The sequence below is a fragment of the Rhamphochromis longiceps genome, linkage group LG3 (genome assembly GCF_057381845.1).
Source record: "Rhamphochromis longiceps isolate RC_006_pf linkage group LG3, R_longiceps_female_GT1.1, whole genome shotgun sequence".
Classification (NCBI taxonomy): Eukaryota; Metazoa; Chordata; class Actinopteri; order Cichliformes; family Cichlidae; genus Rhamphochromis; species Rhamphochromis longiceps.
The window spans coordinates 21,828,114-21,851,862 of NC_140559.1; the positions used below are offsets into that span (position 1 = coordinate 21,828,114).

The following is a 23,749-nucleotide window of genomic DNA, read 5'->3' on the forward strand; positions in this document are numbered from 1 at the left end:
TATATATATATATATATATATATATATATATATATATATATATATATATATATATATATACACAGGGTGGGCTATTCATATGGATACACCATAATAAAATGGGAATGGTTGGTGATATTAAAGTCCTGTTTGTGGCACATTAGTATATGTGAGGGGGCAAACTCCTCAAGATGGGTGGTGACCATGGTGGCCATTTAGAAGTCGGCCATCTTGGATACAACTTTTGTTTTTTCAATAGGAAGAGGGCCATGTGACACATCAAACTTATTGGTAATGTCACAAGAAAAACAATGGTGTGCTTGGTTTCAACGTAACTTTATTCTTTCATGACATACAGAAGTGGTGAAGGCGAAGCAGTCCTGAACTTCAGAGTCTTACTTACAGCTTACTGCTGTGATAAGTCTTTTAAATGACCAGCAGGAGGCGATCCATGATTGTATAGAAGTCAATGAAGATCCAGTGACCTCAGCACTGTCCTGGTGACTTTATGAGCAGGTGGATACAGTGGATGAGTCATTAAACACAGGACATGCAAGAAAGGCAAAGAGTTAACCACTTCAGTCCTACACTGTATTTATCTTTGTAATGTTTATTTATTTCTGTCTTTATATGGTTGCATCTGTGACCTCAGCTAACATTTTCCTCGTAACTTTATGGGCTAGCTTGTGATGATAAACAAATGTAGAAAAAAATAATCATGTTAAAAACAGGAACTGAAGCATGACTAACCATCTAAATATTATAAAACTGTTTAACTGTTCTATTTAGAAAACTGCAGAAAACACTGTTCTGAATGTTTCTATACTTCATATGAAACTGTCACAAAGTGTTTGTTATGACCTCAGTATATGTGGAACAAATGTGTGTCCAGTAAAAGATGAGTCCACAATCAATCAGAGAATCAATCAACAATATTTTGGGTTTAAAGATTTAGATTACAAAGCTTACTTTTTGATTAAATCTGCATCAACCTTATCACTGAACCTTATCATCCATCCATCCAAAGAATCCAAGAATAGAAGCATTAACAAAGACAGCACCAACACACATTTCTTGTCATTTCCTGCAGGGTGGCTGTAGCTCAGGTGGCAGAGCAGGTCAGCCACAAATCAGAAGGTCAGTGGTTCGATCCCAGGGTACCTCCAGTGTTCGGCAGCCTCGCCTCTGTCAGTGAGCCCTGTGGCTACAATGTAGCTTGACAGTGTGAGAATGAATGAATGTACTGTAAAGGGCTTTCGGGTCTTTAGGGACTAAGTAAAGTGCTATACAAATGCAGGCCATTTACCATTTCTTAGGTTGTCCAACTGTTCATGAAGCTGTGGTTGTTTCTCACTAACTTAATTTTTAAATCCAAAACATCAACATACAGAATAGCAATAATAAATACTAATTTTATTTAATAATTTAAAAAGATTCTACAAGATGGGTCCAGATAAAACAATACAGTCAGAGTTGGACATAGCTGAGTGTCTACTACAGTTGAGTAGTTCATTCTCAACTGTCAGAGTGACACCAGGGATCCTTGTGGAGTGTTGGTGACTGTTGTTTGCTTCCAGGTAATTTCTGTCTATGTGTTCATCAGCAGGAGATTCAGAGTTCAGAAATCTCTCAGACATTTCAATCTGTGGTTCAGCATGAGTATGGCGTGAATCACGTTGTTTGTTTTTTGTGAAGATCAAAAAACCAACAACAGCAGCAACAAGAAGCACAGCAGAAACTGACAGACCAACAATCAGTCCAACAGATCCATCCTCTGTGTGTCCTCCTGTCTGACCTGCAGGTGAGAAACAGGTGTGAGGTGTCAGCTGTCAGGTAGGTGATGAGTGAAGAACAGAACAGAATCCATTTCCTCTTCAAACTGCTGTCAGACATTATCTACTGCACTCTGATCACATCACTCAGACCAGCTGCTTTCTACAAAGTCTCATCAACATCTTTAGAAACAAACATCAACAACCAGGAAGCAGCTTCACCTCTGATCACACACACACTCAACTCTACTCACTCACCTGGAGGATCAACAACACTCAGTGTGATGCTGCAGATAAGATCCAACGATTGTGTTTCCTCCATGAAGACACGACACTCGTATGTTCCATTATCAGCACTCGTCACATTCTTCAGGATTATAGACACATTTCCATCCTTCATCTCCCTGTCTTGCAGATCCACCCGGTTCACAAAAGATTGATGCTGGTCATCTGGGTTGGGGTTCATTTTTTTAAGCACTAAGACATATTTATCTCCCAGGTCAGCTCTGCTCCACTCTACAATGTCATTGTTGTTGTTTGGAGCTTGACATGGTAGAACTACATCCTGTCCAGACTCAGTTGTGATGTTTTTCTGGACTAAAGAGGAAACAACACAGAGCAGAGACGTTAAAGGTCAAAGGTCAGCTTCTAAAGTTAAATAACTGTATGATGTTTGCTGACCAAAATAACCCTGATTATGATTTCAGCTGCTCAACGCTCGACTTTTGTTTAAATAAGTTTAGGCTAAACTGTTAGTTTTTGCTATTTTTATTGCCTAAACCAGCTGTTATCATTGGATTGTTGTTGATATTGAAATATTTCTAACTGATAAAACCCCTAGTTGTTCTTTACTATATCAAAGATACATTAAAAAAAAAACGAAAAAAAAAAAAACGAAGCAACAAATTGCAAGAAGCTTTACAGGGAGAATTTATGTCCCATAATATAAAAGTGTTATTTGTGAGGTAGAGGAGATGAATGACATTAGCGTGTTATTTTAATTAACACTGTTGAGGTCGACTGTCACCACTCTCCCTTACATACCCGCCCTCCCCACAATTTTAAGATTCCCTATCCTTTTTTCATTTTTCTTCATTCATTCTTCATTTTTTTCGGCTTTGTAGTCGATGTCTGTAAGAGATAAATCAGGTTTGAACAGGCTCTGCTGTAGAGCTGTTTTTCTTCCATTTCGCTATGTTGCTCAAATGTCGGTGTGTGAAAGAGTGTCGAGCTCGCCTTACGGACGTAAAGCACGCCCATGAGGAGTGAGCTGTAAGTGGAGCTTTTCTGGCAGCGAGCAAATCAGGCGCGGTGCCGCCTCCGAAGCTGTGCAACGTGATCATGATATCGGTTTCAGAAATACAGAAAAGTGACAAACATTTCTCCGGGTGTGTTTTTCGAAGGCTGAATACTGAGCAGATAGTCGTCTTCCACTGCGTTTTTCTCGTCTCCGGTGTAGACAGAAGGAAGTTTTGCTACAGCTTGTGACGGTAAGAAACAGTAAGAGACTCACACATATTCTCTTGACTGTTTGTGAGCCTCTTATACGCACTTGTTTTATTTTATACATTTTTTAAAGATATGATTTTTAAACTGTAGTTTCCTTTCAAACAGTTTCCACACCGAGTTTGCTCGGTTCTCTTTGTTTACCATTTTATTTAGGAATGATTTTCAACATTATTTTAGACATACTTGGCCGTTTGTGAGCTCACACCACGAACATAAACAGGATTTTGGTTTTTGTTTTCGCTCCATTGTTGTCTTGAGAGAACTTTAAATTTCTATATTTTTGGACACTTTCTCACGTTTTTTGTGTTTGTGGACACAGCGTTGCGAGGCTTCTTTTGCGTTGAATTTGATAATCTCAAAAGGTTTAGTTACAGAAAGAATGTGAGAACAGGGCGTGTGTTGGTGTGAAGGGTAACAAGAAGCATTCAAACACTGGTAAACCCTGGCACGCAAACACGCACTAATGGCTTCTTTGAAAACCAGTTTGACGATGTCTCCGTTTGAAAGGCTTGCCTGAATGTCAGCTCACCTTTAGCTGTTTTATAGTCTAAGCGGAATAAAGTCCAAGAACATCTGACAGGCACACCTAGTTTCATCGAAACTACTTTGTAGACGACTCACTTTTGTAAGGAGTGCCTGATAAATCACGTTGAATGGAATCAAGTCCAAGAAAAGGAAGGATGATATTTTTTTAATCAGTTTTTTGTTGTCAGTTTTAGTGTGATTTTAAATCGTGCTTTCGTGGCTCACTTTAGAGACATAAGCACGAATTCAACCTTCTTTTCTTTTTTCTTTTTTTTTTGCTTCTTTCTTTCTCCCCCTTTTGTTGTGGCTAAATATATAATTTGAATAAAGCCCAAGAAAAGGACACATTTTAAGGTATTGTGTGATTTAATGTTCATTTTCTGTGATAATAATTATTAGCACAGTTATCCTCTGTGCCATTTGTAATTTTTAAAACAGAATAGCTGTCCGTAAATTTAAATGTTGAGCTTACCCTCTGCAGAAATCTCAGCGCAGAAACACATGAGAGACCAGAAGAGAATCATTGCGGTCATTTTTCTCGAGAGGAAACTAAATCGAGGAGCAACACAGCTCATTACTCTACTAACTACTAACTACTAATGATCATGGCGTAGCACCTTACGCCATGATGATTTGGGCAGTGAGGTACTTTGTCCCCACCCACAAAATTGCAGAACGTCACAGAACGTCTTGTTGGAAAGGACACACATCAGGAAAAACACTTAAACCTCTGAAATGATTATGACCCACTTTTTTTGTTTTTTTTTTTTTTGTTTTTTTTCATTGTAAAGCGACGAGTAACTATTTAAACAGAATGAAACCTGCACCTCAGCTGCTGAAAAATTCCAGCTTTGAATTTGAAATGTGGAAGCAAAGTTTCTGCTCTCATGTTGGCTCTGTTTTGTGTCTTGCAGAAACGGATCAGAAGTTTCTGGCACCACTTCAGCTCCTTCCACGATTCACAGAGCCAAGCAAAAGATCTAATGATGGTGATGATGGTCCTGATGAAGGCCACAAACCTAAATGTGTCACTCAAGCAGTAAAGTTTCTAAATCATTCAAATTATTGCTTCAGGACTCTGTGTGTTGATTTCAATGACAGCTTATTTATTAATAAGTAATTATTAATATTATTGTTAAACAACTCCAAATTTAAGAAAGAGGTAAGTTTAGTTTTACAGAAGAGAGCAGTCTCTCTGTCAGGTGAATATCTACAAATATACTAACAAATTAAATCTGCATCTGACGATGACAGTCAGCAATGCAGCTCGATTTGAAAACATTAATATGAAAATAAAAGAATGAATGAATGATTGCCTGTCTGAACTTTTAATGTGACTCTTTCCTTCCTTGTTTAAAATGTCTGAATGATCAGTCATTATTGCTTTTTGTGAAACCTCAACACAGAAAAAGAATAAAAACTAAATTATGTGAAATTCATCACTTTATTGCTCTAAGTCTCTTTTTTTTGTCTTTCTTTAGTACAGTGTTCATTGATTGCTTTATTTTTTGTAATGTGAGGGTGTGTATTACAAAAACAAAGTATCCAACCACTGACAAACGGACACACCATGCAGTTATTTGGAAAATAGTTCCTGGATGTGTCAGTCTCCATGGAGCACCTGAATGGGAACTGACATTCACCTGTTTGAAAGTGGAAAACATCCAAGAAAAGGGCACTTTCTAGAATATAATACATAATGTTTCAACGAGTTAATGTTGTAATTTTGATGTACTTGGTGCATTTTTTTTCTAATATTGTCACTAATAAAATATCAATATAATTTAAGATGTTTTAAATGAAGTGAAACTGCTGCCAGCCTTTGAATTTACCCAGCCATTCAGTGTGTTCTCCCTGTGTCTCTGTGGACGGTCTCTGGCAACAAAGTTTCTTCCCAAAGTCCAAAGACAGACATGTTAGTTGCTGCAGGTGCTAATGGTCTGTTGGTCCTGCATCAGACTGGTGACCTGTCCAGGGTCTGGGCTCCTGTCAGTCAACTCTCTGGGTTTATTAAATAGTGAAAGGGCAGAATAAACGTTAGAATCAAAAACATTCAGAGCTGAAGAGCCTGTTTTATTCAGAAATCTATTGTCCAGATAAAGTCATTGATCATCAAGTTCAAGAGTCTCTTCCGTCATGTTTTTAAGTCTTTCAAAGCAAAAAGCCAATAACAAAAAATTAAAATAAAATCATGAGATAAAAGGGGTTTCATGAAGAATCAAATGAAGAGTGTTGTGTTACACATTGCTCTTTAACAAGGTGACACTGGAGTCTGTTTATGTGGGTCTACTCTTATTAACTAATCCAGAAGATAGATACGGTCATCTTTGTTATCTCAGCTGATTTTCAATTGTAAATCCACACTTCTGCTAATACTTTCAAAAATAAAATAAAATAACCTTGATCTGTTGATTTTACTCTTACACTTCTGCTAATACTTTCAACTGTTGTAATTTATTGTGATAATTTAATCATCAAAAACAATCCAAAATAAGTACTGAAGAGGTTTACAGCTGACCGTCAAGAGAAACATGTGTAATTTGAGACTTAAACAGGAACCTTTTTACTTCCATAAAGGACATAGTTTTATTTCACTCATACCAAAAAAACCAAAAACCAAAAAACAGTGAGCGGCACACAATGTCTCTGTCTGTCATCTGTCTCTCATCTGTAGGGTGGAACTCGCTCTGAGAAAGCACTCAGCCATAGTGACTGTGCGTGTTTTTGTTTTATCTGTCATCATCCCCAATCACAGCTCATGAGAAAAGTCTTGTTGTATAACTGTGTTTATGTACATTAGCAGAATTTAGAAATACACTATTTGCCTGTTAAACATTATTTTAAGCAACTCTGAAGATAGGAAATAGTCCAACGAGGAGAGACTATGAATTAGTAAAGTGCAAAATTTGAGTAAGAAGGTATCTAATTTGGTGTAGAAGAAGAAGCACCCCCTCCAAAGAAAACAAAAACAAACAAAAAAAAAATGTCTGGAGTTGAAGTTGTTTCTCATCGCTGCTAATTGCTAATGTGAGACCTATGTTGGACTGTTTTTGTGAGAAATCAGCCAACAGAGATTCACTGTTCTGCCTAATCCGTTGCAAAGTAGTCGTTATGCAGAGCTATCACATGTACACCTCTGTCCACTCAAGTGTCATTCATTCCTATTGGCTCGCCACAACGAGGTGCAGAAGACACCATGGACAAAAAGACACAAAACAAACTAAAGTGGGATTTATGTCTTGGAAGAGTTTTTCAGCCATGGTTTTAATATAAACTGTGTATAATTGGGAGTAGAGGAAGCTACTTAGTGGGATGTGAGTGTGTTACTCTGTCAGAAGGATAAACTGAAGCTCTCACCCTAAACACCCTAAACACAAGTGTTTATTCTGCTTTTGAAGTTAAATGCACTTAAGTCAAATAAACATTTTGACCACGACTAATCAGACACTACAAATTGGGAGTAGAGGAGTCCGGTCAGGCAAATCTGTACCACATATTTTAGTAAAACATGAAAGATTTGAATTTCAAATTTGAGGAAAGTTTGTTCTCATGTCAACAAGTCTCTTCTTTGTGTTGTGTGGAGCTTCAGTGCCAAGATTACCTCAGAACAACAACAACAACAAAATTCTACTGGAGCTTTTTGCAGTTCATGGATAGTGTATTTATAAGTCACTGAGTGTGAAAAAAAAAAACTCTCAGAGGAAACGAAAGTTAAGCAGTAAGTTTTGTTTTACAAGAAATGAGAGAGATGGGGCTCCACCCACAGCCTGCAGCAACTGTTGGTCACATGGAAAGTTTCCAACATTTATTCTCCTATTTTAATCCATAAAAAACATGTTAATGAAATATAACTCATTGTGCATTACCCAGATGGATTAAGCTTTGCTGCAGGTTTTACTCTGTTAAATACACAGAAAAAAAGTGCACAAGTTATAAAGTTGCGTTCGCAGTGTGCTGAAGCAGACTGTATGAATTTGTGAAGAGTGGACCCAAAATGCGAACACAAAGGAACTTGATATTAACAAAAGGTGAGCTGTTTAATAAGGCTGATGAAAAAGGTACAAAAACAAAAGGCAAATGCAGAATGGAAAGAAACTAACTAGAACTAAACTGGGAGACCCAAAACAGAAAGAACAAAACCCTGAACGTGATAAAAAACCTGAACATGGAAAATCCTGGCAACACGGAAACATGCCAAGGAACAACAGACAACCTGACACTGAACAAAGAAAGACAGAGGACATAAGTACACAGCGAGATAATGGAAGGATGGGGAACAGGTGGGAACACCAATCAGACCTGACGAGACAAGGGGAAGCAAAACTAGACACACTGCACACAGGACAGGGACTTTGACAATAAAACAGGATTGGCTGCAGATATGACAACATGAACTTGATAATATAAGGCACGCAAATATGAAATACCTAAAGGGTGAGGGGAACTTAAACACAGGACTTAAATATGAACCAAAAACACTAAAATAATCTAAAACTCAAAACACTGGGTCAACAGACTCAGGATCTTGACAGTTGCAACAATTGAGCTACTGGAGCTTTTTGCAGTTCATGGGATTTCATAGTTTATTTATAAGTATTTATTTATGTATTTATTTATGAGTATGAAAAAAAAACTCACAGAGGAAACGAAAGTTAAGCAGTAAGTTTTGTTTTACAAGAAATGAGAGAGGTGGGGGGTTGGGCTCCACCCGAAGCCTGCAGCAACTGTTGGTCACATGGAAAGTTTCCAACATTTATTCTCCAATTTTAATCCATAAAAAGGAATATTTTAATGAAATATAACTCATTGTGCATTACTCAGATGGATTATCATAGGTTTTGCTGCAGGTTTTACTCTGTTAAATACACAGAAAAAGTGAACAAGTTATGAAGTTGACTCTGGAGGTCAGTTATAAACACTATGAGCTGTACCTATAAACAGGACAGACATTTGTTTATGGATTTCTAACATTTATTCTGCTCTTTAAGCATATTTATCAAACCCTGAGTATTGACTGACAGGAGGAATGTGTGAAGGTGATGAAAAGTAAAGAGCCACAAACAAAATCTGTCTTGACACACACACACACACACACACACACAGTAATCTGAATTTGACTGGAATGCATTCAGCTGCTAGCTGATAAGACATCACATGTTCAGGGGTTTGTAAAATACACTGTTGAGTCTGATCAATTTAGTTAACTTCAACTATTTAGATCTAAGTCTCTACTTTTGCTGCTCCCCTCTTGTCTTCTCTCTACACTGGGTATTTTTGTGTGTAGCTTCTTTTAATCATAAATCACTGTGAACAAGTATCCTCAAGAAAACACGTCTCACTTTCTGAGAGCTGTGAAGGTTTACAGCAGCTGTTTTTAAAGATGGGCTCTGCAGGCACAGACAAGAAGACTGAAGTCTGTTTTCTTCTTTATGTTCTGACCATGAATATGCACTGACCCAAGTGTATCAGAGTGGGGAAACTTTTAGTCTCTCTAACATAAATCCTCACAAAGATCAAGAAAAATCACTGGCTTTTAAGTATTTCATTTAATTTGAAGCCAATGCTTTAGAAGGAACTTGGCTCTGTTTTGTTCCCCCACTGCTTCATGACTCTGTGCCAAGTTAAACTGAAAACACACACAAAAAAAGATATCCAAAAGAATAAAAGAATCCAGGGGATTTCATTTGTTATTCAAATAGGTTATTATGAATTGGTGATTTAAGTCATTTGAAACCCTTTTAATGCCATAAAGATCACTGTGTGTGTCTGAGATGGACCAACAGAAGCTTCACTGCTGATTTTCTCTTAATATGCAGATAGAAACAAATCAATTTTAACAAATTAGTTCATTACAAGATAAACAGCTGCTGGAGCTTTGGGAACCTCTATAGGTCAGAGCTCAGGAATGCCATTTATGTGGACTTCTGACATTTATGACGTGTGCACTGCTCTTAACAGACATCTATGCAGATGGCTTAGTATGAAAGGATCTGTGTTTCAGTCATACAAAATGCAGTTTATCCGGAAGCTTCTGGAGGTGGTTTATCAGAAATGACTCTAGGTGAAATCACATAAAGCTACCATCAAGTTTATGTCTTTGGACTCTTCCTCCTCTATAAGAAGAGATATACATGAGTAAAAACTGTGATCAATACAACTTTCATGCTTATCTGTGCGTGTAGAGTCTGGATGTGGTCAAAGCTGCTTGGACTGTTGTAATGATCATATTTCTTGATCAATGCATGTGTATAACCAGCTTATAGCGTTTAAAGAGGACACATTTAGTTGAACGGTAAGTACAGAATTTAACAAGCTCCTAAAATATGTTGAAATTATTTCACTTTTCATTCATTTTTCTAAAAACATAAACACTGATAAGTCAAGGACTTTGAGCACTTTTCACTTGTCTTCTCACTTCTCACTTGTTGTATGATCTGTGGGGCTCAGGCCTTAAATGCAGGACAGGTCTTTCTTTCTTGCATTACTTTAGACTGCCAGGTTGAAGATCATTTCCTCACAGAGCTTACAAGATGCACATGTGCATGACATTGTATTTATATTGTCCTTATTATAAGTCCTTTACTGATGCAGCAGTCTCAATTTTATTTATATAGCACCAAATCACAACAAAAGTCACCTCATAGCACAACGAGGAGGTCCTGAGTTCAATTCCACCATCAGGCCGGGGTCTTTCTGTCTGGAGTTTGCATGTTCTCCCCGTGATTTTGTGGGTTCCCTCCAGTTACTCTGGCTTCCTCCCACCGTCCAAAGACATGCAACTTGTGGGGATAGGTTAATTAGATAATCCAAATTGCCACTAGGTGGGAATGTGCAAGTGAATGTGAGTGCAAATGGTTGTCTGTCACTGTGTGTTAGCCCTGCGACAGACTGGCGACCCGTCCAGGGTGTACCCTGCCTCTCGCCCTATGACAGCTGACAGCCACGACTCTGAAAAGGATAAGCGGAAGTGAATGGATGGATATACAACCATCTCTGGTTGATGTGATACGCTACTTTACTCACAGTTCAAAGAAAGAATACAATGAATGTAGATGGCTGCAAAGCAGCGTTGAGTTTTCACTGTAGTATGTGTGTCCTCCTGTCTGACCTGCAGGTGAGAAACAGGTGTGAGGTGTCAGGTAGGTGATGAGTGAAGAACAGAACAGAATCCATTTCCTCTTCAAACTGCTGTCAGACATTATCTACTGCACTCTGATCACATCACTCAGACCAGCTGCTTTCTACAAAGTCTCATCAACAACATCTTTAGAACAAACATCAACAACCAGGAAACAGTTTCACCGTTTGTGGCGTTTACGGTCCATAGAAGTATTGCTGCCGTGCCATGCAGTGATGCAGCTGATCAGGGTGCTTGCACGGTGCAGCTGTAGAACCTGCTGAGGATCTTGGCCATCATACCAGATTTCCTCAGCCTCCTCAGAAAATACAGCCCCTGTTGAGCCTTCTTGACCAGCTGTGTGGTGTTCAGTGTCCACATGAGGTCCTCAGAGATGTAGACGACCAGGCCCTGGATAAACAGCAGCTGGTGAGTCCTCCTGTTCTTTGTCGTGTCCACTCTCATCTCCTTTGTCTTGTTAGTGTTGAGGGTGAGTTTGTTGTCCTCAAGAGGTTTCATGAATCTGGGATGTCTCTGTTTGTTGTTTTGTGATTGTGTGCTACTAGGATAAGACACTGATGGAATTAAATGCTTCACCATTTTTTTCCGCTTTGCTTTACACTGTTTTACAGTGCTGCTCTGCCCTCTGTTGGACATTGACTAACAATACAGCGATTAGAAATCAGCTAAGAAACTTATTCAGTAATAAATTTTATTCTAATCAATCAATGTTTATACGTTTTTAAACTGATATAACTTAAGTTTTTATTGTAATGAAATATAATAAAGTGACAGAGTTCCTGTTTATGAGTTTTATATCGAAATCAATTAAAAAAAAAAAAAAAAACGACAGTTTGGACTTTTTTTTGAGTCTTTGAAAATGTATTTCTGTACATTTTTACACACCAAATTGGCATAACATTATGACCATTTGCCTACCTACCTACCTACCTACCTACCTACCTACCTACCTGTGTTGGTCCCCATTTTGCTGGCCAAACAGTCCATGTCCTGTTAATGCATGGACTCCTCTAGACCCCTGAATGTACTGTGGCATCTGCACCAAGATGTTAGCAAAAGTCCTGTAAGCCGTGAGGTGAGCCTCCATGGATCAGACATGTCTCTCCAGGACATCCCACAAGTGCTCAATCAGATTAGGATCTGGGGAATTTCGGAGCCAAGTCAACATCTCAAACTGGTTGTTGTGCTCCTCAACATGTTCCTAAACCATTTTTGCTGCAACAGTTCTTAGGTAGGTGGTAACATCCACATGGAGGGCAGGATCCAAGGTTTGCCAGCAGAACATTGCCCAAAGTGTCACATTCACATACTTCCTGTAGGACATCCTGGTGCCACATGTTCCACAGTTAAGCAACACACAACCAGGCATCCACTGCAGTGAACATATCTGAAAAGTAAGAAAGAAATTTAACATTTAAGGGTTGAGAGCTTGCATTTGTTTTTAGGTCCAGCTGTTAATTTACATCCGATGATCTCATTAATGTCTGTTAGCAGTTCAGCTGATCGGGAGGTCAGATCAGAAGAGTGGAGATCAGTCTCCACTGGATCTCAAGCCTGGAACTGCTTCTGGCAGTCGGTAAACGGGTAACTTTACCACTATTAAATTTCCCTTCCAGAGTCATAAAGATTGTAAAATAAAGCAATTTTGTTTTTTTACAATAATTTCATGATAATATTCTTAAATAATTTTCTGTTTACCTGTTGTTTACAGCATAGTTTGACACTGATAATAAGGGTAATGTGGTTTTGACAGTTTTCTAGTTGGTTTAAACTGGAAAGGATTTGTTACCAAATGTCATGATCATTTAGACAATGTGATTGGTCATTTTGGTGAGTTACAAAACTAACCAAGAAATTAGTTTGTTATTGTTACTGGAAGTGGACGAAGACCCTCCTACTCCACCTCATATATAAGGGAATGCGATGAGTCCACAGGTTATAAAGACAACTAATTTCCTTACAGGAAGAAACATGTTCATAACTTAAAAAAATAAAATATTTTATTGAACAATGACTTTAAAACAACACATTAAAGCCCTTTATTGAGGTCAAACAAGCAATAATGGGTGTTGTACAGGATCATTATGATACAGGGTCTAGTTATTATTAGGTATTAGCAATGAGCACTGATAGCAGTAACTGTGACCTTCCAAGGGGGAAAAACATTTTGACACTTATTTTGGAAGAAAAAACATCAACATTTTTTCCCCCAGATTGGATAAATGTAACTTTTTATGTCCCAATTATCATTCAAATTAAAGTAATAGAAGTAATTCTTCAAAATAACTTCTCAATAACATTATTTAAATTTTGTTCTATGTAATTTTGGTTAAATTATTTAAGAATTGTTGACTCACTGGGTAGATTGTAAAACATATATACAGGAACCATACGCTAATAAAAATATTAAAAATTATACATTTTGAAGGATTTAAAATAAGCAAAGTCTTTGGACTTTAAGGTACAGTTTAGCATTTTTATGAAGAAAAGAAAAAGAGAAATCAAAATTCCAGGTGTGTCAAGGTGGATTGAATTATACACAAGTTTTATTTATACAGTTTGATGTCTTGGGGAAGTCTGTGTCTGCTTTAAATGGCTGTAAGAATGATCTGTACTTTTTTAATGGTAATAATTTAATGGTAATAAAGCAAAAATGCTTCCAGACTTTACGACCTTCATCACTCACTGGTGAATACACAGAACTATACAGAAGTGTGTAAGGACACCAGCACCAAACTCATGTTTTCTTAGTTCAACTTCCCTGTATTTGATTCTCTAAATTTTGGGAGCAATATTGTATTGTATTGTATCTTTATTTGTTTCAGACATATAAAACAAAAAAAACAATATATACACACTACATATATTTTCATTTACAGATACGAATATATATGTAGATATACGCACACACATGTATGTGTTCAGATAAGCAAAAAGTATATAATGAAATAAAACAAAATCGTCTGACATAATGTAACAATGTTTGGTCTGAAAAGGAGTAGGAAGAAGTATGAACATACTTGTTAATTCCTACCCCTGCTCAACATCTTATTGATCCCACATAATTCACCTAATTCCCATCATTACATACTCCACACAATACACGAGGAGAACCTATATAAACATGGCTACCGTGATTGATATAATTTGGATATAATTTGATATTTTAAACATACAGTTTAGTTATCTGGTATCAACCAGTGGTATCAACTAACTCTGGTCGAGTTAATGTTTTAACTGTGAGACCTGCATGATTTTAGTTTCATCCTCTCAGGCTAACATAAATAAATATCCAAAACACAACATTATGTGGGAGATGTGTTCTGACTAAATTATCTTCATTGTATTAATAATACATTGATAAACTTAAATTATCTGAACTCCTGTAAACTTTGGCATAAAACATCATTGTATGAGTAGAATGTAAATGGAAAGAAAAGCGTCTGGACTTCTCTAAGTTTCAAGAAACTTCGTCAGATCTAGAGTCAAATGGTGGAGAGTCCCAGATTTAAACCCTATGGGAGTGTCCCCCCAAGAGGGACACGGACCCCCTATTGTTTATTACCAAAGGCCATAACCACCCTTAACTCACACATGCACTGATAAAGACAATTCCACGCAGCCATTTTTTCCCATTTCCCTCTATAAATCACTAACATGCAACACCAAGCTCGATGAGCAAGGATGCAGAACTGTGCATCCCCCCCCCCCCCCCCCCCACACACACACACACACAGACACACACTTGTTGGCTGTAAGAATGATCTGTACTAATAAAACAAAAATGATTTAATAAACTTCAGTGTAACTGCACACAGGTTCTCATTAGATCTCATAAGAAGATGTTTTCACTACTTGTGTGATACAGAAAAGAAACTGTTAGAGTACCTATTATAGCTTAAGTACAGCAGTGACTCTAACATCAATATATTTATTTGTTTGTCCATAATGTTTCATGAATTCACTTCTGCCACACGTTGTTTCTGATTGATCTCATTGATTTAGCCATGAAGTCGAGCTCAGTTTTAACGGTTGAACCTGAATCTACATCTATGGCTGTGACCGTAATTTCTGTGGCACCAAACTTGATTTGTAGTTTGATTTCACGATTCATGCCGCGTGCTGTGACAGGTGACTCAAGAATAATAGAACCAATTTTCTCTACTCCCCACTCATCCACATACATTAGTCCTTGGATATTTCTCTCTGTGCGATAAAATGCAAAGGTAATCGCTGTCTGATCTCTTTCTATTGGAGTGCAGCTGTACTCACTGGTTTTATCCCAGCCCACTTCCTCATTTTCCTTCACCAGTACACAGAAAATACCATCACACCACTCGCCCTCTTTATTTGTGTATCTCTTGTCTGCTCTATGCTTGGATGCATCAAACCTAAGAGACAAAGAAACCCCGTAAGTAAAGGCACTTATTCGAGATGCCACCAATGCTGGGTTTCTTCCAAACAGCACAGCTCCCTTCATGATTGCTTCTTGAGGATGAGAAGGACACAGAACTTTACACTGATCACCAAAGTGATTGGTAACATGCTGACGCAGAATCAGGCTTCTAGCGTAGCCTCCAACTAACAGAATGTACTTAATGGTGAAACCTTTCTTCAGGATTTCTCTGAGACTCTTGGTGATGCCATTCAGACTCTCAGCAAAGAAAGATCTTACTTTCTGTTTTGAGATTTTGATGGCTCCTTGATTCCAGGAAGCACCTCTCACTGATTCAAAAAACTTTTCCATTTCCTGCTTTTTTTTTGCCATTTCACCCAGGTTATATGGGCAGCTGATGTCCACATCATCATCAATTTCTTTTAAAACTGAGATATCATACATCATCTTCTGCAGCTCTGCTGGATGCTCTTTTTCATATTCATCCCACAAACTATCACTGAAGATTTCTCTGAGAAACTCTTTGAATTTTTTATCCACAGTTTGTCCCCCCAAATCATTTCCAGAGGCCTTGTGCAGCTCTTTCAGGGCTCCTCCCTCCAGGACTTCATGAACAGTGATGTCAATGGTTCCACCTGCAACACACAGGAAGTAATTAAAAATAAAAGTGACAAGTGATAGCATCTTTACAAATCCTTCTCTCCTCCACCCTCCTAATGCAGACTTTACAACCTTTATCACTCACTGGTGAATACGCAGAACTATACACAAGTGTGTAAGGACACCAGCACCAAACTCGTGTTTTCTTAGTTTAACTTCCCTGTATTTGATTCTCTAAATTTTGGGAGCAATATCAATTTAGTTATCTGGTATCAGCCAGTGGTATCAACTAACACTGGTCGATTTAATGTTTTAACTGTGAGACCTGCATGATTTTAGTTTCATCCTCTCAGGCTAACATAAATAAATATCCAAAACACAACATTATGTGGGAGATGTGTTCTGACTAAATTATCTTCATTGTATTAATAATACATTGATAAACTTAAATTATCTGAACTCCTGTAAACTTTGGCAAAAAACATCATTGTATGAGTAAAATGTAAATGGAAAGAAAAGCGTCTGGACTCCTCTTTCAAACCATGAAAAACATAAAAAAGTAAGAAAAACTGCACTTTGAAAACATAGAGTACCTCCACAGTCCACCACAATGTATTGTGTTCCTGAAGCCTGTTCGAATGTGACTCTGCTGTTATTTTCTGTTTTAAAACCATCAGCTGGCAGCTTCTTACACCAGACTGAGGCTGCTTCTGGTTCCAGTGCAATGACCAGTCTGTCTTCCTTTCCTGCGGTAACAATACCTGCCTATAAATCAAAGGTAAATTAGTCCTTTTCTCTTTAAAACAGCTGTACAGTACATATTGTCTTTGTTACCTGTGTCGCAGCTTCTCTCATGAACTGTTTTGCTGAAGGATCCCAGATGGCCGGTACAGTCACCACCCAGGTGAAGTCAGAGGCTATGAACTGCTTCCCACCAGCATTTTCTGAGATGAATTTCAGAGCGTCCTCCTTCAGGTGTCTCAGAGCTTCAGTGAACACCTTCAGTGCCTTCATTGACCGTCCATTTGCAGCTTCAATTGTCACATCACTGTTAAGCTTCTATGATGGCAGACTGGATATTAGTTAATAGGTTTGTAATAGAAGTGGGTTTTGATAATCAATTTGTCGATTAAAATCAATTCTTACTTGGATAACGTGATATCGATTCATTAAAATCCCGAATCGATTTTTAATATAAATGCATTTTGCCCAAAACGTCAGAATCTCAGGTTGGATATGAATAACATGACAAAGGACTTCTGTCGTGTTGTTAGCTGTTAATTGCTTGATTTAGACTCTCATGTCAGAAGTTACAAACCTATTACTTCATTTACAGCTTCAGTTGTATATAACTATATCTGTCTATCTATATATCCTTTATTTATACTGTTAAAAGGCTTTTTCAAAAATGATCTGGCCAAAAGATAATACTTATGTTTAACATTAATGCACTTAGTAAGGTAGATCAGTAAAATGCTTGAGCTATATTTATTTATTTATTAGTACATTTAAAACATTCAACACAAAGCACAAAGTGTTAAACCATGATATAAGAATATTGATATAATCAGATCGTTACACTTACTTTGCCATAGAGGGACATCTTGAAGCATTCAAAGAAGAATTTCTTTCTGGCTTCATCACCTCGTGTTCTAAAATAAACTGACTGGGCTTCATAACCAAAGCTGAGAAATTTTTCATGCTCATCAAGAAGGATGCAGGTCGGAGTCTTTGGGGTCCTCAGTGAAACCTGTTCACCCCAGTATTTTAAACAAGGTTCAATTTCTGCTTCTCTTTTTGTCAGACTGAAAGCATATCCACTGTATGCAGTGCCAAAGTCTATCGCTATGATGTACGAGTTATCCATTGTGGAAACAGTGCTGAAGAGCAGCAGTTACAGAGTATTTATGGACAAACCAGGGGGCGGACCTCACTGAACTCCACCCCCTGGTCTGTGGAGTTCAGTGTAACAGTCCTACTTGTGTCAGACTGGAAAAAGACTTTCACTAAACACAACAGGAGACACCACGATGAGTACTCAAAGCAGGTAAGTACATTATATCAACCTTTATCATCTGCATAAATTGGCAGATTAAAATTTTTACACTAATTAGAACCATTTAAACATGAAAATGACTGAATGAAATTTAGAGTTTTGTTTATCAGTTTTTGTTAGTTTGAAATGATTTGACAGAATATGTAGTGTACAGCTACGGTTTAGCATTTTTCCTCTCTGGACATTTATCATCTGCCTACATCTGTGATATCAGTGTTTCCTCTTTACTTTCAAAATAGAGATTATAATAAAGCAGCTGCTCCACAGGAGCTGAGGTAAGGATTTATTCTTTTTTTTTTTTTAAATCATTTGATGTTTCTGATCAGAAATGTTTAAAAGTGCTTCATTTACCTGGTTTAGTTTCGACAGCTGAACACAGGATAGACTGCATGAATTATACTCTATTTTGCTATATGATCTTCATATCATAAGCTTCTACATTTTAAAAAAGCTCGATAAACATTGCTCTGAAACTAATACTACTAAATTTTTTGTGTGTACTGTGATTAACCTCTCTATGATGTTTTTGAACAGTTTGGCTGAGATGGAAAAAAAACTTCATCAGGCAAAGTAAACATTTTTTCTCATCTTTCATAAAAGCCTGAAGTTTCTCATTTCTTCTTCTTTTTTTTAAATCTGTTCACTGAGACTTTTGTTTTACATGCTGTATATTTGCCTCACAGTATGGTGGTGAACCATCAAAAGGAGGAACTGAATTCAGTCAAAGAAAGGTACTGTTTGCATAATTTGGGGAAACATCAAAGTCTGCTGTCTAAACTCACATAATTACATTTACATTGTTAAAGTGTTGTTTTAAACAGTGAAATGTTGCAGTCTTTTGCAGAGTGGTATGATTGATTTTATGCTTAATTAAATTAAAAACACGAGTTTTGCAAGAAAACCTGACAAGAGGAAATTTTTTAAAAATATTTTTCCCAATTTCAATGAGTAATTTATAAGAAACGGTCAAAAATGTGAGCATCTCTATAACCTCACTAAGGGACGTTTTAGCAGTTTGTTGGTCATGAAATTTAGGTTTTTTCTAACCCACACCCACCCCCTTCATAGACCTGAGCATAGGGCAGCCTGGCACTGAGCCGCCTCCTGGTCCAGGCTCTTAGTGGAAGCTGTCTGTAGCTCAGTGGACTGGAACAGGTGAAATTTGGACAAGGCCTTCGGCAGGATCGCTGGATTGAGCCAGATGAACATCCTTTTTCCATCCAGAAACTACCTGCAGCAATTCCTGTGGACCAACAGAGCATGGTGTTCACTAATCCTCCAGGGAGAAGGAAGAAGGAGAAGGAAGCCGAAGGGTGCCAAGGAACAAGTCCAGGTCTCAGGGGGGAACCAGGGGCCCTGGCATGCAAATTTTAAGTTGCTGGGTACCCTTCAGGTGCGTTGAGATTAAAGTGGAGTCGGCCTCGTGTCCAGCAGAAACTGCCCTAATCCCTTGATCACCACCATGCCATGCAGGATCACTTCCTCCATCTGGGACTGAAGGAACTGCAGGATGTGAGAGCGCAAAACAAGGCACCAGCAAATACTATCACTGCAGCTTCTGAGCTTTTCTTTTTTCTTTTTTTTTTGGACTGGGGGCAACAGAATCCTGGGAGGCTGCCAAGACAGGCTCCCACACCACAAAGGTAAACGGATACACACCACCACGACATATGGTACCAAACAAAGAACAAGGTGCAATCAAGTGGTGAACAATTGCTGGGGTTTTTTTTGCACAGCTGTTTTATATGTACGCTTTTGGGCGTGGCTGGGCTAGCCAGAGTGTCTTAAAGAAATATCCAGGAGCCATAACCAAGGGGTGGGGGATCATTAAATATGGACAGATAATGTCAATATGCTGGAGAACACGACGGTCTTCCTAGGAGTGGGCATTGAAGCAAATTCATCACAAGGTTGTGAAACAAACCCAGGAACTCTACAGGCCTCAGTGAGCAAGTTAAATGTTAACATTTACGGCATCACAATTAGAAAAAAGACTGAAGAAGCACGGCTGCTTGGAAGGGTTGCAAGAAAAATCCTCTTCTCACTAAAAGAACATAGCTAAATGGCTTAGGTTTGCAAAGCTGCAGGTGAACAAAGCACAAGACTTCTGGCTGATAAAGTCACACAGGAAATGACCACTGCAGGCTGCTGCTGCTGATGGATGTTCTACAAACTGCAGAATAAGGTGGTGGACTCAGTTTTTCAGACTGAAGCGGTTCTTATACACATAACTGTAGACACACATTCATTTCTAATCATGGAGCTGACTGAATATATTGCATATTGTGAATAACCTCTATATTATGTTTTTAAACAGTTTGGTTGAGATGGAAAAAAAACTTTGTCAGGCAAAGTAAATATTTTTTCTCTTCTTTCATAAATGCCTCAAGTTTCTCATTTCTTCTTTTTATTTGATTTTTTTTAATCTGTTCACCAAGACTTTTGTTTTAAATGCTGTATATTTGTCTCACAGTATGCTGATAACACATCAAGAGGAGCAACTGAATTCAGTCAAAGAGAGGTACTGTTGGCATAATCTGGTGAAATATTGCATAACATAATTACATTTACATGGTTAAAGTCTTGTTTTAAACAGTGAAATTTTGCAGTCTTTTGCAGATGATTGATCACTAACTTCACAATATAGTTTAATAACAGTGGTCTACAAAAACAAACAAAACCAATTTACTTTGTAAAGAAAGACAAATGTAGAATTTAAACTGTTAGTGTTGGTTTTTATATGTTTGGTATTATGTTTAAAAATTATCAATCTGATATTGTTCACATAATCTGTGTTTAATGATGAATTTGTGATCTGATGTGTTTTAACAGATTAATCTGTTTATGTTTTTAAATAGTTTGTGTGAGATGGAAGCATTTTACAACGTGAGACTCAAAGAAGCAGGGTAATTACATTTATGCTATTTTTATTGTCACCCATGAAACAGTATTTATATTCACTGTTGTTCAACATACACTTACATGATTATTTAGATCATTCTGTTCCTAATATTAATTCATTTTAGACTTCATTTTTCTATCCATAAACTTTGTTGAATGAATTGTTGAATTTCTTCCAAAAAGGCACAATACTTTTTTACACAGTACTATTTTACTAAGAGATCTGCTTTAAAAAAAATAAAAATTAAATTAAATTAAAAAAGGGATGGAAATTGAAATTGAACCTGTACAGGAATAACCTTTTTTTCATTGTTCTAACAGTTTGGTTGAGATGAAAGACTTTTACAAAGACAAACTCCAACAAGAAAGGTAAACACATTTCAATACAAAAAAGACATAAAAATGTTTCAAATCCACATCCAGGCTGTGGTGACAGCCAACTTTTATGATTTTAGTTATTATTTTAATAATAGAAGCATGTGTTTCCTCAATAACAGTGACCTTCACAATATTTGGGACAGAGATACATTTTTCCCTTTTACTACCCTGTTCTCGAGTTTTAAAAAAATAATTAAACAACTGACATGCATTAAAAGTGCAGATTGTAGACATTTTAGGTATTGGTTGTTTACATTTTGCAGAAATTACAGAAATATTTATACCTTAATGTTAGAGCATGACAATGTGTCAGACACATCAATGAAATATTTATATCAAAGCATTCATGTTCATAACTTGTTATTAAAATCTCACATGTATGACTGCTTGCTGTCTTTGATTTCTCCAGTTTTCATCTTTAAGGAACTCCTCTGTTGGTGTGGCTGTATGCTTGTGAACACTGATATTCCAAACAGTTAGTTTGGTGGATTTATTCCAATTTTTAGATTCGAAATAGCTTATTTGGCAACTAAAGACTCCAAAGGTCATGAGAAATTATTAATTCAAAATTTTTCAGATGATAAAGAAAATCAGAACCACCCGGGAAACCAAAAATACCTAATCTATAGTCATGTGAACTGTGGAGCACAGAAACAAATCACTTATTTGTACCAAACAATATTCCACAGATCTGCACATAAAGAAACTGAAGAAGAATTGAAATCATTCAAAGACAGGTACTGTACAGAAACATTGATTTAACAGTGCTGTGTATGTTGCTCCAGACAACGCCATCTGTTCATTTTTTCAACATTATCTATTACTATTACCAGAGTGGCAGGAGAGGTTGATCTTCCACTAAAGACGGGGAACTCTGAAAACATGAACAACCCAGTGAATGAAACCAGACTGAAAGAGATGTATGAAGAGCTGAGGAAGGACTGGGCTAAAATCAAGCCTTATCTGCAGGCAGATCAGAACAACCCAGAGGAAATCAAAGATTTGATTCAGGTGCATTTTACAGTCTGAAGAGGTGAGATTAGAGTGTGGTATGAACTGTATTCTTATAAAAATATATATTTTTATACACTCTGACGATTATAGCACGGATTTCAATGTGGAGCAGGGGAAACAAAGCAGAAGAAGGAACTGATACAGTCAGCATTTAACCTAAATGAGGACACTCAAGCGTCTCGGAAGGTACTGATGTGTTTTGTATGTGTTAAACATGATCACTGAAGCTTCAATTCAATCCAATTCAATTTTATTTATATAGTGCCAAACCACAACAAAAGTCACCTCAAGGATCTTCTGTGATAAAGATCAATGACAGGTTTCATTATTTGTTTCAGGTTCATGAATACACAAAGTTAACCATTCAGAACCTTCAGCTTGCTGTTTACTATGGTTTCAAAGACACTGCTGCTCAGGTTTGTTGGAATTACAGACATAACATTACAGACATTGTAAATATATAACACTGCTCGTTTGTGGGACAGGCAACCAATTGCAAGATGTTAAATTGTGTGTTTAATAAGAAACAGTTACTTAAACACAACAGCGGTTTTTTATTTTTAATTTTTATGTTGTTTGTAGTCATGTAAACTTGAATAATTTCTCAATGGCAGGGGTTCCACGGACAGGAAGGTCAAACTCATGATGATAGCAAGAATAAGCTCTTCCGGAAGTGCTTCTGGCTGAGCAGCTTATTGGTGCTGAACGATCCCCCTCTTCAGCCTGACTGGAAAAATCATCATCCAGGGCAAGATGCTTGGAACTTTTTCCCACAAGGGATCACAGCTGATTCTGCCATTGCACTCTGCCAGGACAACTCTGAAAATGTCCTTAATGTCATTGGACATACCAGGACCGAGACTTGAACCAGACTGAAGATCTCTAGAAAGTACAAGTAAGAGAACTACAATTTAGTTTGTGAAATAAAATGAGCAATGTGTTTTTAATATATCCTTGAGAGATCAAAACGACAAGAGCTGCACTACTTTTGGGTTTTTAATGACAACATAGAGCGTTATCCAAGAGGCTTCTTCAGTTTTAGAGTAATTGATAGAGAATTCCAGATGATTTAAAAAAACAAACAAAAAAAACATATTGGAGGCTTTCCTCTTGGAGGTTGTCCTGAGGATCGCTGGCCCACTTTTGATGATACAAGTCATCAGATCAACCAAGGTGTGTATAAATTCACTGCAGCCAAGATGTAAAACATTACTAAGACATCACCCCACCCTAGTGAGTTCTTGAGGTTACATAAGGCAAGGGGTGAGTGGAGGTTGAAACAGCCTGGTAGGGATCTCAACACTGCACTGTCTGCGACTGCTAGGTCCCTGAACAGAGTAAAGTTCTACAGAGTAAATGTCTATAGAATATCACCACTTTACACTTCAAAATCAGTTTAGCATATTACATTCTGCAGCATCCATGTTCAATTCATACTGTAACATTATGTATTTTTACAGTATTTCTGTGTCTCTAGCAAC

At 37.5% G+C, this 23,749-nt stretch overlaps 3 protein-coding genes across 3 annotated transcripts in view; 1 reads left to right on the top strand and 2 right to left on the bottom strand.

The window, feature by feature from the left end:
* The window catches only part of LOC146673412 (uncharacterized), a 188,013-nt gene extending 185,838 nt beyond the window's left edge, over positions 1-2,175 (bottom strand). The window contains exon 1 of the mRNA XM_085400950.1: positions 2,010-2,175. Within this exon, the coding sequence (XP_085257076.1) occupies positions 2,010-2,151 (142 nt within the window). The 5' untranslated portion in view covers positions 2,152-2,175. The remainder of the gene's footprint in view (positions 1-2,009) is intronic.
* A 12,519-nt stretch (positions 2,176-14,694) lies between these two features.
* On the bottom strand, positions 14,695-17,786 carry LOC146673421 (heat shock 70 kDa protein 12A-like). The gene is made up of 4 exons (XM_085401714.1): positions 17,505-17,786; positions 16,754-16,978; positions 16,513-16,684; positions 14,695-15,954 (listed from the first exon to the last, which is right to left on the bottom strand). Exons 1-4 carry the CDS (start codon positions 17,784-17,786, stop codon positions 14,885-14,887), a joined length of 1,749 nt encoding a protein of 582 aa, XP_085257840.1. The 3' UTR covers positions 14,695-14,884.
* Positions 17,787-17,949: 163 nt separating this feature from the next.
* Positions 17,950-23,134, top strand: LOC146673422 (uncharacterized). The gene is made up of 11 exons (XM_085400951.1): positions 17,950-17,966; positions 18,215-18,250; positions 20,293-20,328; positions 20,449-20,496; positions 20,834-20,881; positions 21,198-21,245; positions 21,944-21,991; positions 22,088-22,265; positions 22,359-22,454; positions 22,607-22,684; positions 22,883-23,134. Exons 1-11 carry the CDS (start codon positions 17,950-17,952, stop codon positions 23,132-23,134), a joined length of 885 nt encoding a protein of 294 aa, XP_085257077.1.
* Positions 23,135-23,749: the final 615 nt, after the last annotated feature.

Coding starts and splice junctions, on each gene's coding strand:
- LOC146673421 (XM_085401714.1), bottom strand. CDS start 17,786: ATGGATAACTCGTACATCATAGCGATAGACTTTGGCACTGCATACAGT. Junction 16,979..17,504: donor AGATGTCCCTCTATGGCAAA/GTAAGTGTAACG, acceptor CTGCCATCATAG/AAGCTTAACAGTGATGTGAC. Junction 16,685..16,753: donor TGAGAGAAGCTGCGACACAG/GTAACAAAGACA, acceptor TTTGATTTATAG/GCAGGTATTGTTACCGCAGG.
- LOC146673422 (XM_085400951.1), top strand. Junction 21,992..22,087: donor TTGAAATCATTCAAAGACAG/GTACTGTACAGA, acceptor TACTATTACCAG/AGTGGCAGGAGAGGTTGATC. Junction 22,455..22,606: donor ACACTCAAGCGTCTCGGAAG/GTACTGATGTGT, acceptor TATTTGTTTCAG/GTTCATGAATACACAAAGTT.